At 36.4% G+C, this 14609-nt stretch overlaps 1 protein-coding gene across 3 annotated transcripts in view; it reads right to left on the bottom strand.

Moving 5' to 3' along the window:
* Positions 1–14609, bottom strand: part of LYST (lysosomal trafficking regulator) — an 81117-nt gene that overhangs the window by 42013 nt on the left and 24495 nt on the right. For all 3 annotated transcript variants that reach the window (XM_032183498.1, XM_032183497.1, XM_032183496.1), the window contains exons 6-16: positions 12812–13829; positions 11072–11233; positions 10261–10417; positions 8847–9073; positions 7439–7505; positions 6482–6591; positions 5028–5451; positions 3753–3897; positions 2844–3017; positions 2163–2323; positions 567–757 (exon numbers count right to left, since the gene is read on the bottom strand). In XM_032183498.1, the coding sequence (XP_032039389.1) occupies positions 567–757; positions 2163–2323; positions 2844–3017; positions 3753–3897; positions 5028–5451; positions 6482–6591; positions 7439–7505; positions 8847–9073; positions 10261–10417; positions 11072–11233; positions 12812–13829 (2836 nt within the window). The remainder of the gene's footprint in view (positions 1–566; positions 758–2162; positions 2324–2843; positions 3018–3752; positions 3898–5027; positions 5452–6481; positions 6592–7438; positions 7506–8846; positions 9074–10260; positions 10418–11071; positions 11234–12811; positions 13830–14609) is intronic.

Genomic DNA, 14609 nt, shown 5'->3' on the forward strand with positions numbered 1-14609 from the left:
TTTTCCAAAAGTAATAGAAATCTCCAAGTGTAATATATTTTTTTTTTCCTTTTTCTAACATAACTAATATTTACAACTGTATGCATCAGGGCAGATGTGAAAAACAACAATCCGCTACCTGGAAGATGACCATTCATTCAGTCAAGCTTTCAGCTCTCTCAACACCACAGAAGAAGGATGAAGTTTTTGCTTCCTGTTAAAGCCAGATAAATCCTATCTTCCTGTTTTAATGCTAAGAAGTTAACTAAGCTAAGCTGTCCTTGGCTACCTCTATGCTAATGAAGTGAACAGCTACCCATTAATCCTAGGACAGGTACTTAAAACAACTCTAGAGGTGCCTGCTTCTCAGACAAACAAAATATGCATGAAGATGAACTCTACACAGGGTGTACAGAGCAACTCCCACTGAAATAAATGGAAAGACTTCTGCAGTTATGTTAATGAGAACTGGATTTACTCCTGCCAGCCTTTAGGAAGTAAAGCATTTTAGGAGACAGCAGAAAACAATTTCCCAGCTTCTTAATCAGTTCTAAGAGTTTAGGAACCATTTTTAAGTAGAACCTTACAATTAAAGGTCCAACATCCACTTCCTTTTTTGTCATGAAGAGCTCCTTAATTTGTTCACATTGTAGAATATCTTTACTTATGTACTTTGAGCATTCAGCCAATGTTTTGCCGTATTTACAAGGCATTACAGACGTGAAGTCTGGTCCACAGGTGTATAAGTAAAATGCTTCCTCTGGTCCAATCTTTGCACCTAGAACACAAAAAGGACATTAACTTCTAAGCATACATTAAGGTGAAGTTTATACCTTAAGAAGGAAGATTACTGGCTCTCTTTACAGGACCTGCTGATCTGAAACAACCAGTGAAGTCCAGTGCTAACTACTGTGAAGCACTGACTTCTGCCACATGTCATAGGCCTGATTATTCAGTTCTATTGTCTTAAGTTCAAACAGACAGCTTTCCTGATTTGTTTTCAGTTGCCTTTGGCACTAAATTAATCAATTACTCTTTTTTTTTTTTAATTGAAAAGTTATCTATCCAAGACTACTCAGTTCTCAAAGCATAGCAAGACTGTAGATAGTAAGAACATGCCACAACACCATGAAGACTTGATCAGAGTGACTCAAGGATCCAATAATAATAGTTCACTACAACCAACAGGGAGAAAAAAATAAGTGTAGAAAATAAAAAAGTCAAATGACACTGCCTAGAGAGTGAGGGAAGGTTATCCCTCAATTGACCTGTTTGTGAGAATGTATCTTCAAATGAAGCAACTCTTATCAGTTGCTTCAGAGAGTAGAAGGACTGAAGTCTATGATGTTTGGGTACACAACAGCTGTATATCCATTGTTCTCTGGATACATCAGTTATACCAGCTGTAGTCAACGCAGACCATATTGATTCTCCAGGTGGAGCTTACATTTACAGCAAACATCTCGCTGCCTGCTCAAATATGCAGTCTCCATACACACAACACAGACACACCACACACCCCAGCCAACTGATTTCTAATGTAAGGTAGTTCTTACTAGACCACTGCACATGAAGAAATGCCAGAATTATAATCAGCAGGATTCCAGTCTTTGGGGCTAACCAAACACACAGAAGTCCTGAAAAAAACTTTCAGAAGAAGGAGAAGAATTGTATGTCCAAGAAAACCCTAAAGTAACTTGAGCAGTTTCAGAAATAAGCATGTTTAACACAAGGCATTTAGTGGTTTGGATTTCGTTTGATTTTTAATATGCTTCAAGTATTTTTAAATTACTAATTTAGAAGCAGGTAAATGAAATCTGTTTTCCAGTTGGCAGAGACCGAGTGCTTTAAGATAAAGGAGAACAAGTATTACCATCACTTCCCCCTCTATCCCCTCGCCCCCCAGTGTATTATTTGAAGAAATTTTTAAGATCACTGAAGTAACTGGAATTGCCAGCTACAGCACAAAAAAGACAGACAATAGTGGGAGAAGCAGAAAGACACGTTAGGAAGTACTCAATACTGAAATGTTTGCTTACTTCCTCTTTAATATATTGCACTTGTAAATAATGTATCGTTGCTTTTACTGTAATAAGTGGCATTGTTAAGAAATCAAGTTAGGTCTTTGATCGGGAAGGAGGAAATAAAGACTTATGCTAGAAAAACAAAGCATACAGAAGTACCATTAAAAAGAAGCAGATTTCCAAGATCCCATCTGCCTGACAAGCGAAGCAATTCTTCCTGAGATGATGTACAGTGGCCAATCATACAAAATGTTTTATTACTGTCAGATGACAAGCTTGATTTCCTTGGTAGTGCATAATCTAAGTTGATCTCACATTTCCTAAAAATAAAGTGTAAATAAGTGTTCAAAATTGCTACCTCAAGTAGTCAGCTTAGACTTAAAATAAATTTTAATACTTAGTAGATGAGAAGCCATGTAGTTATTGACATTAAATTAATAAAGCCATCTTCACCTTCTATAACTGAGTTTCAAGGTGCCTATAATGGCATGTATATTCAATTACTACCCAGGACAGAAGAAAAGAAATAGCGTTATCAGCTAGCTTTGCCATAAAGTCAGGATTTGCTAGATGGGAAATCCTTTCTCCTCCCCTCTAACCTCGGTGAAGAAGCAACCATACACATGCTATACACACACACCTGAATCGTTATAGCGAAATTTTAAAATGGCAGTTTTTCAAGAATTTCTACTTGACATTCCACCCCCTTATCCCCCCAAAAAAAACCACTACTTCTCAACCATAACTTCAGCCTGCACTGAAGTAGCATAGATGCTTTCTTATCAAATAATTGATAGGTTTTGAAGAAAAAGATATAGATGTAACTAGTGTACATTTTACCTCTGACCAGAAACCCACAACAACAGCTTTCCATGGATATTTTTCTTGCCTTCTGGCAGCTGTAGATATGTTACTGCCAAATGCTGCCACCTGCCCACAAGGAAAACATTCTCTGGAGATTCAGCCTGTGCCAGAAGACCTGCTTTCATCTCATCATTTGGATCCATGCACATACTATGAAAACAGAAAAGGGAAAACAAGTGTTTTCAGGTTTGCATTTTCAGCTCCAACTATGCATTTTATCAGTCACTTTGAGGTTCTATTTCTCATCTTTCACAGATAACTTTTTAGATCACAAAATTATGTATTTAGAATGCTCAGAATAATCTATGCAAGTATGTTGTTTCACCTTAGTTACTTAATCTGCTTGCATGTATCTACTTACATTTTAGATTAGTATAATATCTCTATTTTACAGAGAAGTAATTTGCATTAAAAAATGCAAGTTCTTTGAAACCTATGAAATTAAGTGCTCTAAAATTCAGGCTTTAGATCTGTTTTAAGGATCTAGGAAGTAAAATAATACTAAGAGGTGTTCAGAAGATGAGGATTGTCATAGCTATTAAGAATTTTCACACCTGAGTTATGAAAATCTACAGCTACAAAAGCTTTTGCTGTGTCACTTCATCACTACTTTGTCACTTTGCATTACACTGTGTTTATGTCTCATCTTGCAACAAACTTAGGGCAACTCTTTATATATATTTATATGAAACATATAAGATCTGAGATGTAATAATCCCGTAGGTTATATACAATAAACTTCATTTGATGTTTCCAGCATGTACAATTGCTCTACTATAAAAAGTAGTTTTTTATTCCACAGCAGTGTTCTCTGCAAGCTGCTGCTAGAAGTTAGATAGGACAACATGTTTACAAACATTTGACTTTTGGACTAATATACCATACCGAAATATGAAAGCTCCAGTGTTCAAGTCTGCCCAGATTTGTATCATCAATGCTTTGGAACCCAATGAAATTATATGAATGCAGCCATCTTCAACAAGTTTGTCTCCCATGCTTAGGTATTCCATTCCCATAGACTTGGTTTCTTCTAGAAATATAAGCATGTTTATAAACAATTACAACACAATTCATTTTTAGCAAGCTAAAAATGTGCATTTTTCTTCAGAGACTTAGGTCTTCTGTGTATTGAAACAGAGGTTAACATTAAGCACTTGGTACAGTTGGTATGTTTTTGTTCGGAATCAGATAAACCCACTAAATGTGTATACATTCTAATTCAACAAACGCCATCTCCTGTGTTGACCAAGTGCACCAAGTCTTTAGACTTGGTTCTTTACAAATCATACTACCCTTTAAACATGATCTTGCATCCAGTATTTTTGTTTGGCTTTATGAAGCACAAGTAGATATCTTTTAACAAAAGTGTTTCTAGTAATTTCCAAGATTCAGCCCCCAAACACATTTTTTTTTAAACTGTATTGAGTAAAAGTACAGTAGACGGCATCCTAAGTATTGTGACTGGGAGGCATTTTGAATACCTCAAGGAATATTTCCTCTTATAAACTATAATCCAAGAGATTCAGCTTGAAACAGTTTGGGAGCTAGCAAGCCTTAAAAAATGTAGAGAAGTGTTTTTACAGCTATTGATATTTATAATGGCACACAGGGAAATTTAGAGGATTTACACTGAGTCAGCCTCAGGCTCTTGATGGATTTAAAACATCTTTTAGTTAAGAGTACCAGTATTTAAATCCTAAATCAAAAAGACTTAGTAGCTCTCTATTGAAGAGAAAGAACACAAAAGCTACAACACAAAAGCCATTCATCAACACGAGACCAATTAAATATGACAGTCTTCTCCCATGATCTTTCAGCTTCAGCATTGAATATTTCCTCCAACATAACATGAAGCAGAATAAAGACATTTGACTGAAGTTAAAAATTCAATGAAAACACTACATTTCTAAGGAAGTAGACATAAATCTAACAAAGATAAAACACTTCTGGCTTCGTTATTAAGTAAACATTCCTAGCTTAGTTCCCAAGTATATCTTACAGCACACAAAGAACAATCAGAAAGGTTATTATCACTTCTGGTTAATATTCATCATAAGGAAAAAAGTGCAACCCTTTGTATCTGACATCAATTAGTAATAAAAAATAAACCAGAATCCCTCGCTGCTACCTACATAGAAAGAAGTAGTACTATATCCTCACCTGTGCTATCAAAGCTGTTCTCTCTTACAGAGAAGAGTCTGCTTCTTTTCTTTTGCTTCTTCCCCTTTTCTGTTGAATTTTCTGTTTCATGAACACCCTCCAGATGAAACCATAGTGAGACACTGAAGCCTTCAGACATGTGTGGCCAACAGTTCTGTCCAACTAAAGGCAAGTGAATTGGGGCTACATGCCAAGAAGAAAGCAGCTGGTGACTCAAATTTTCACCATCTGCCTCTTTCTTGTTCTTTGAAAATTTTGCTCTTTTTACTAGTCCAACAGTTTTGCTGTTGAAAGTGCCAGCAGATTTTTGTGAAGAACTACTACTCAAATTTGTGCCATAAAGTAAAGGGAAAGCAAGGTATTGCAATGGGTTCATATAAATATTAGTTTCTATAATCTTCAATACACCCTTAAGCAGTATCTCCTAGAAGAAATAAACCAAACAAGTAAGTAAGAATCAAACTGTTTAATACCATGTTCTCAAGCATCATCAAGCATCATCTCTTAACTAAACAGAACCCCACTCCTCATTTAAACTTGGATTCATGGTTTTCCCAATATAGGTGGACTTAAATATCCAGACTGAAACCCAATTACAACAGTGAGTAGCTAGATCAGTTGTAACTAAATCCCCACAACTGTTGGGGATTTAGTTACAGCAGATCAATCTTCAAGTTACAATACCTAGGAATTAGCTGAACCACTGTAGGTGGCCATTGTGCAGTCTTATCTCACTTTTCTGACACATTAGAATAGAAGATTAATTTACACCTCAAATAAGACCACACCTTTTACTCCCTGTTTGAGGGAGTGTGAGTGTACACACAGGCCATCCCTTTGTTATTGCATAATCAAGCAGCAAAACTACCTGAGCCCTTAAGCTAATGTTTCCTTAGGTACATAGCTAATTATTGCAAGCTACCTTTGAAAGATTGACTTGTTTCCCAGTTTGGTGCTATTTTATGTTCCACAATAATGCTTAATTTCCTTCCATGCATTTTTTTGTACAGACTCCCACACAAACCAACTGTTAGTTATTTTAGCAGTATATCCCACACAAGGAGTAGATTCCAGCGTTAAACAAACCAACTTAAGTCAGTATTTAAAGTAATTTCTGCTGTTAAAGCAGCACCCATTCCTAAAATACAGATGCTTTATAACTAAGGGAAAGACTTCACATTTTACAGCATTACAATACTCTGTCATCCATAACTGTAATGTCCATCTGCTTAAGACAAGTCCTGTTTTCTTGTGCTAAAGAAAGGAGTTTCTAGTATATTCAACAACAGACTTCAAACTCCTCTCATTTCTCTCCAACTTCCCTATCATGTTTTGAAAGTATGTTGTTTCAACAACCAACATTGCTCTTAAAAAGTCCTTATTTCCCAAAATACTTTGGCACAAAAGGATTCTTTTTTCCTTCTCAATTTTGTAAGATGTTAATGAATACATACCGTACAAGGCGTCTTCTCCAAAAATATCCTTAAGAGAAGAGTGAGCTCTTCTGAACTTATTTGTGAGCTCATCAAAGAAACTAGCAGGTCTACCAGCACTACTTGACATGCTAAAAATAAAGAGAAAATATTCTTGAAGAGTATGTTTGAAAAACTTTATAAATTTCTATTTGATACAACTATGAAGAAAAATTAACTTGGAATTCAGTGTTTTGTGAAAAGATTTCAAACTCAGGAAGCAGCAATGATTACAAGATGAATTCTACAGTGATCTACCTACTTCCTGACACTATTAGCATTTAAAGTTCCATTGAACAAATCTAGACCACTACAGCAAGTTGGGCTTCCAGGTTTGCAAAAGTCTGAAAATCTAGGAAACCTAGCATATAGATTGCAAAGGTTCTTCCTACAAAGCCAGGGATTAAGTCCTGGGACGGCTTACAGAATTTCCTGCTGTGGAAAAGCCTCATTCTGTGAGCTACCTTAGGATAAGTTTTTACTTTGCTTCCACTTTCTTGGATTAGCTAGGGTATTTTCTGACTAGAAAAACACAATCAAGATAGTACTAAATTTTGGGTTACAAATAAATTTGAAATAAAAGCTTATGTTGTGATGGAGTCAGATTTAATCAGTGAGCTAAGTGCTATTTTTCCCAAGTAGTGTTTGTTAACATTATCATCCTAGGTTTGTGGTTTCAATTATTCTCTTCAGATCTGGCAGAATGTGTATAAATAACAGTTTCTACTAGTTCAGAAATAGCCCTGTATTTACACAAATTAGATATCCCTCACAAGTTAGAGACAGCTGCATCCATTCACACATGCCAATGAATTCACTTTGTAATGTTTTTTTGAATGTGAATTCACAATGTTTTTCATTTTCATTAATGGCTAAAAAATTGGGGCTATATACATTAAGTTACAGAAAATGTTCAAGTAACCTAGACCCCGTACTCACCATGAAAACTAGATTCCGTTTGTGTCAGTATGTTCATAAATCCTCCCAAAATGTGTTTAACAGCACCCTGTTCCAAAAATACAGGGGAAAATGTCATGTCTCAAGAACACACACAAGCTCAAAGTATTTTTTTCCCAAACAGTTCTTATGCACCGTTGATTTAAGTAAGAATAATTCTAGTTGGTTTACTTTTTTTTTTTAATATATATTTGCTAATGAGTATGCTTTCATGATTACAGTTCAAATGCATATCAGAAAGACTCTCGAATCCAGATGATTCAAGAAAGTATCCTTTACCACTATCTATTCAGCAACTGAGAACTACTCCCTTGTGTTCTCAACCAGAACAGAATTAAAAAAATTTGACAGGTTTTGACAAAATACAACATGTTGGTATATAGAGATGCAATACTGAACACAAATTTAACCCTTCCCCAACCTTTTTGTGCAAGATTATTTTAAAGAGTAACTAGAAAGTCATTTACTTAAGAGCAACATGCTTCAGAAATGCAATTTTAAATGTCACATAAAAATCTCGTAAGTATATACAAAGTTTCTAAACTGGTTAGTTCTGTAGATATATACTTGCTTTTTTAGAAATACACTAAAAGAAAAAATAGTATTTTTTTTACATGCTAAAGTTCAGAAAAATAAAATATGTACTAGTGATTTAAAGCTAGTAATTCACACAATGACTTGAAGTACCAAAATAAAACATTTTCTTCCCACTTTCAGATTAACCTGTCAAGCACTAACATCACTTCACCAAGTTATTATATAAACAAACACTAAGCTTACTTATATTTTTTATTTCTGCAAAACAAGTTTACTAAAGCTTAGTTATTTGAAAGCAAAACAAGCTAGCCTTCAGAAATTCAAAATTACCACAAAGACATCAACATGTGCTTAGCTGATTAATATTAGAGCTAATATAAATATTATAGTTAATATAAACTTATGAGGAGCAAAAGTGAAATGTTTTTCAGGCATAGCATTGAAAGTTTCTAAAAGTACACTACAAAATATACATGTATCAAATATGTATGTACATATATACTCTTTGCTTTTTTGTTTTCTATATTCAGTAGCTTGATGGTTTCTAAAACCACACACAGAGTTTTCATGATTGAACAGTTTTGATGAAAAACCGTGAAACTCAAAAGCTCTGTAGGTCAACTGTCTTTCTACTAACTGTAGTTAAGTATAGTTTGTTAACTTCTTAATGCAATGCAGCTTCATTGGCAATATCAGTCATTTATACTGTTTCAAGTCTTATCAAATGCCATAACAAGTAATAATGTTTGAGTTCACCTTATTAGCTACACTGTTACTACAGAACTGAATAAAAAGAAAATACTGCATTTCTGAAGTTTTCTGAAGTGTTGCATTTGTTTAATAACATTTTTACCTGTTCTATAAGTACAGTGGCATTTCTCTCCTTCTGGCTGACAATTTCCAAGCAGCTTTGGAATACATGAGCAAGCACATCTAAACTTGCATTACCAGCTGACAGCAAGTTCAATTCTAACATGCAGATTTCAGGATATATTAATTCTCCTTGATTGATGTGTTCAGTTAGGTCATTAAAATAACCTGAAGGATCAGTACACCCTGGTTCTGCCTTTGCATCTGCTCCTGAAAAAAGACAGTCTTATTGAAAATTACTCAGATAAATACAGTTTGCAAGACTTAAGTAGGACATCCAAGGACATACTTTATCTAATCTCAAAGGTACAAAACAAAAACAGTCGCTAGCATATCAGCAGTTTTTCAGAAATTCATAAAAGTTACAAGCTATTCTGCTTCAGATTTTCTTATTTTCCTGCCAATACATAAGCGCAAGGATGCAGTTTCTCCCATTACATGTTCTTGAACTACATGCCTTCATTTGCTGGGAAATGGACATGCACTGCAATGATGAAATACGCAACTGAAAATACGACAGTAAAACGCAGTGCATCAGAACCTCAGCTTCTATAAATAACTAAGAGCCTGCCAAGAAAGGACATCAATTTAAATGAACCTTTTTTATGTTAAAAGATTGGAGGAAACAGTTCTTTAGTTATTTAACTCAGGAAACATGCATGGCAGAATATCTCTATGACAATCACGAAACAAACATTTAAGCCCCCCTCTCACAACTTGGTGAGACTTTAAAACACATCACTTAAAACTAATACGATTTGGTACAGACATATGCTACTTGAAAGTGCTTCGTGGAAATATTTCAGTTTGAATTTTTAATTCAGAAATGCTTTTAAAATGCTGTATACGCTTCTCTAGATCACTATGGATAAAGCCTTATCATACAGGTAAACAATAATAGTGAAATGCAGTTCTATTAGCTGCTATTACAGTTCATGATTACCTCATATTATACTAAAATTTAAGTATCTAGGTGTTCAGCACAAAAAAAATGCGTTCTAAGTTACACAAAAAAGTGAAATACTTGCATATCAATTGTTGAATGAAAATAGGTTAGACTAGACTACGCGCTTTTTAGCAACTATAAAACTACATAAAATTTTGAACCTTTATTGATAAACTACCTACTGATAAGCATCTCTGGAGAAAACTGCTTCTAGATCACCATAAAACATTTCAACCAAGACAACCCAACACGACTTCAGAGCAAGAATCATATAAACCAGGACAAAAACACTTCTTTTAACACTCAGTGTAAAGACAGACTCTCCAAATGAAACTGGATCCTACCAGAACTAGAACCCCTTAGCTACCCTATTTTTGTACACCTCAAAAAGACAAGTAAGGTTGGCTATGTTGTAAAGACTGCTTTGCATATTCAGAAAGTTCAAGTTTACCTTCAACCTTGGTTTCACTGTCATCTGGGTTACTTTCACTATCTGCTTCATATCCTTCCTCTTCAGCAAAAAGTTTAAGGCTACAGCACTGTGATTCTTCAGCTTCGTCAGAAATATCTCCAGGTTGTGACACAGGCTCCTTTTCAGTGTAATGTGTCTGTTTAACACACCAAACAAATTTACCATCTTAGTTCAGAACAGTAAGTAGCTTAGAACCTTCAAGAACCTTTCTCTATGCCCATTGGGGAAAGAAAAAAAAAAAAAGACAAAAAAACTGAGATTCTTTCTAAGGATACATCATTCTTACATAGAACATGGATTCTGCAAAGACGGATATTTCCTTCTAGCTACCCAAAGTTTTGGGAAACAAGTACCCAATGCATTAAGAAAAATTGTTGCTGCAAAAATCACTGTAAGTTAGGATTTTGACATCCACTCTTCGGTGAAGATACGTCTGCAGCCCCTAATGTGAGTGAACATCCACCTTCTGATGCTCTCCTCTGAGAGTTTTTCCATTCCCTGCTACAGAATGGAAGAGTGAGGAGAACTTCATGGATTTCTATAAAGTATAATTGGAGCTTTCTCCTTTTGGAGGGGGGGGGGGGGCATGACTCATTTCAGAGCAGCACATGAATAACCATCATTCAACATAAACACATTAGAATCAGAGAATTCTTTTTCAACAACCACAAGAACCAAACATTTAAATGTCTTATCTCATTTAAAAGCACAGACCCAAACAACAAAAACTTGATCTAGAAAACCTTGCAGTATTCAGAATTAGACTATCTATTTAATTGGTGTTTCATACCTTTTCTATTTTTTCTTCAGAACGATCCAGATCAGCAGAGAATGTGCCCAACGCAACACGGAGCAGTGAATCAAACAGAGGCTTTGCCAAGGCAGTTTCTAGCACTTTTGACTGAGCAAGCTGTTCTCTTATTTGGAGCAAGATATCATCCACAGAAGCATTCTACAGTTTGGAAGAGACAAACATTTTGATTCATGTTACTCTGTTTTGGCTAACTAAAATAGTCCAGTATCCCAATTAAGAACTTCCTTCCACCTACACTGATTAGATTTCCCAGCTAGAACTACCAGGCTTCACTGAGGTCTCCTGCGGTAACAGAGACTTGTCATGTTTGCCATGACAAGTTTAAGCAATCTGCACATGGAAAAATCCAGGCAACTTTCTGTTTCCTAAAAAATTGAAAGCACTATGGTTCAAAAATAAACGCCTCTGAAACAGCTTTAAGTGCAGAGTGCATTTAGACCACACCACATTACTATTACTAGATAGGTTAACAAGATCACGGGTGAAAAGTCCAACTTAAGGAAAACAACAGGTGGCCCAGAAAAAACACCCATTTCTAGTTCTCACCTGTACCTACTTCCTCCTGCTTTTATAGTAAACTGCCAAGTACAATTAAAAATGGCCGTTAAAATAATAAAGCACATCAAAGTTGTCTTCCATGAATCAACAGCTTTTGGTGGTATGCTGAATTAATTCACCTCTAAAGCTTAAGCAACTGTTTCTTCGGGTGTCTTCAGTATCTGTGCCCTCTAATACTCCTTTTCTCAAGCACCGTGCTCTGCTCAGCATTTTCATCAAAAACATTACACGCAAGGTACTGCATACAATTCATGTCTTCCCTATGCAATAATCCTTCAATCTCATCTCTGTCACACACTATCCAGTGAAGACCCTTTCAGAAAAGAAGTCTCTCTCACCGTTCTCACCCATCAGCTCAGACAGCCTCCATAGAGCATGGACTAGACAAAAGAACTGCACAGGATAAAAAAGTAGAAAGAACAGGCCATACCCAACCAGACAAAGAAATCATCAGCAATTTACAGTAGTCAACATCTACTATTGCATGTATTGGCCAAGGAAACCATCCCTTTCCTCTAGTCAGGACCACCTTAGGCTACAGAAGAAAAAAATTCATCTCCTAGGATCAGCCTTCCCTCGGACTCAAGATGCATTAATCCAGAACAGAGCATGCAATGTTAAGCCCTTGGCCACACTGACCACGATGGCTCAAACTGTAATAGATGAATGAAAAAATAAACTGGAAATACAACTCAAATGCCACAAAGGTAAAAATCTCATCTAGGCTGGATTATTCTGCCATTCTAGAACACTCTCCCTCGGCCTCTGAGAAAGCAGAAACTGGCACAAACACGGATCCAACCAAAAAGAGCAGAAGACAAAGATAATTTTGGAGGACAAACAGGCACAGGGTCCTAACCAGTATTTTACTGGGTACAGAAAAAGGGAAACAAGTTGACGCACGGGGAATGCCTTCCCAGAAACAGCAACTGCCAGTTTGTCCATTTGCTTACTCCCACTCCTTCATGCCTGCTGACCACTGCCACCAACTACAACACCTACAGTTAAACAGTACACTTGAGGCATGACACAAATTATGGTACCAGAGTAAGAACGTAAACCTTTAATCTCCAGAAGAACTTCTGACTGGATTATTATTAAAGTAATACCATACATAACAAATATGAGTGAGGTAAGCTAAGGGAAGTTACACAGTACCTGGTGAAAAACCTCCCCTTCCATCTTCTGCTGGATGGTGCTTGCACTGTGCAGACAAATTGTCAGCAGAGCTTCCAGAAGCCTGATACCCTGAAGTGCCCACTCAGTCTCTTCTCTTACAGAAGTCTTAATCTCTTCAAGATTTACAACTGATGTAACTGAAGCATGTTCCCCACTCACAGAGATGTCACAAGAGACACACTCAGGCACCAGCTGTTCTGCACCAGCAAGACGGTCAGCATTATTGAGCTCTGATTGTGTCATCTCCCTGCTCTTCAGGAACTGAACAGCATCATCCTTGTTGAGACGAGGACTCCCATGTGAACTTTTGCTGTCACTCAGTACTTTCTCATTTTTTTCTTGTTCCTTCTCGTGTTTTGCAAGTTTCTGAATTATGAGGATGAGTAGTCTGTGGCATGCTTCAAAGCCTCTAAGTCTATGGAACTGTCTCTGGAAAACTGAACTATAGAAATAGATGCAACGACACACCGACCAAATATCTGCAGCACGGTGAATGTGTTCCAGGGAGGGCAAAGTAAGGCTTTCCAGTGACAGAAATGGTAATTTGTGGCCCAACGGCTCACTGGCTGTACTATCATATCCTGATGTATCTTCAGAGTCATTAGCTGAATCCAGATCACCATCTGCTTCTTTACTTACACATAAAAAAGCAACACAGAGGAATAGGTTTATTGTGTTGACATGAGTGTCTTGACTCTCAAACTTTTTCTTTTTGGGGTAAGCCTCTTTCAGGCCAGCATAAAACTTGCTCAGGCTTTGGGGCACTTCTGAAACAATGTGCTGGCTACAAAGAGATGCAGGCAAGTCAGGCGTAGACATCTGATGTTCATTGCTGAGGTCTTCTAGTTCTGGCATTGCTTGTTCTTTCTGCTGATCCCCAAGACAGAGTATCAAAGTCCCTAACACTTTCAAAGAATGGCTTCTTAAAACATCTAAGTAGTTTAACTCAATCATCTGATTCACTCCATTACAACTAAGAAACAAGTTCCTAATTATCCTGTAAGAGAAAGCATAAGAGTTACCTCATAAGAGGAACAAAAATTCATGTAGCTCCTAAGACCTCATAAGCTATTCATAAGATGAGATACCCAAAAATAATCCTCTGGTCCACACCTGATTAACACCAGGGACAGATGGCATTTACAGTAATTGCTCTAAGTGTCCCATCTCAGGAATGTGATGGGAAAACTCAATCTCTTTTTTGTAAGACACAATGTAGGAAATAACATTGGTTAACCACTAAAACACAGAACACAGATGTATGATACTCAAAGCATTAAAAAAGGTGTTTAACTCTATAACATGCATTTAACTTCCACTTCACTTTTTATTAGTTTTTATTAGCAATTGTAGCTAGTCAATATCTTGATGTCTTTCATGGCTATGACCTCACTAGGAAGTTAGGAAGTAGAGAATCTCTCAAACTTGAGATCTTAAATAGACATAGCTAGTAAAATGTATTAACAGTTGCAAAAAAACTCTTGAATTTTATCTGAAATGCATTTGAAGCACAGCGTTGTACTATTGTTGTGCCAGAAAGTTTAATATTAAAAAATATGGGGGGTATTTCCAAGTATCTTTTTCCATTCTTTCTACTCTCCACATAGTACATTGAACTCAAGCAGTTTGAAGAAAGGATCTGTAAGTTTCTTAATGTTCTGTGTTGGCTTGCAGACACCTGCCCTACTCTCCATCTTCCTTTCTGAAGCATCAGCTTTCACTGTAACTGAGATAAGCACTCTAGAAAGAAGTAAGTCATGTACTGACTTGTATATAT

This window comes from Aythya fuligula, chromosome 3 (assembly GCF_009819795.1).
Source record: "Aythya fuligula isolate bAytFul2 chromosome 3, bAytFul2.pri, whole genome shotgun sequence".
Classification (NCBI taxonomy): domain Eukaryota; kingdom Metazoa; phylum Chordata; class Aves; order Anseriformes; family Anatidae; genus Aythya; species Aythya fuligula.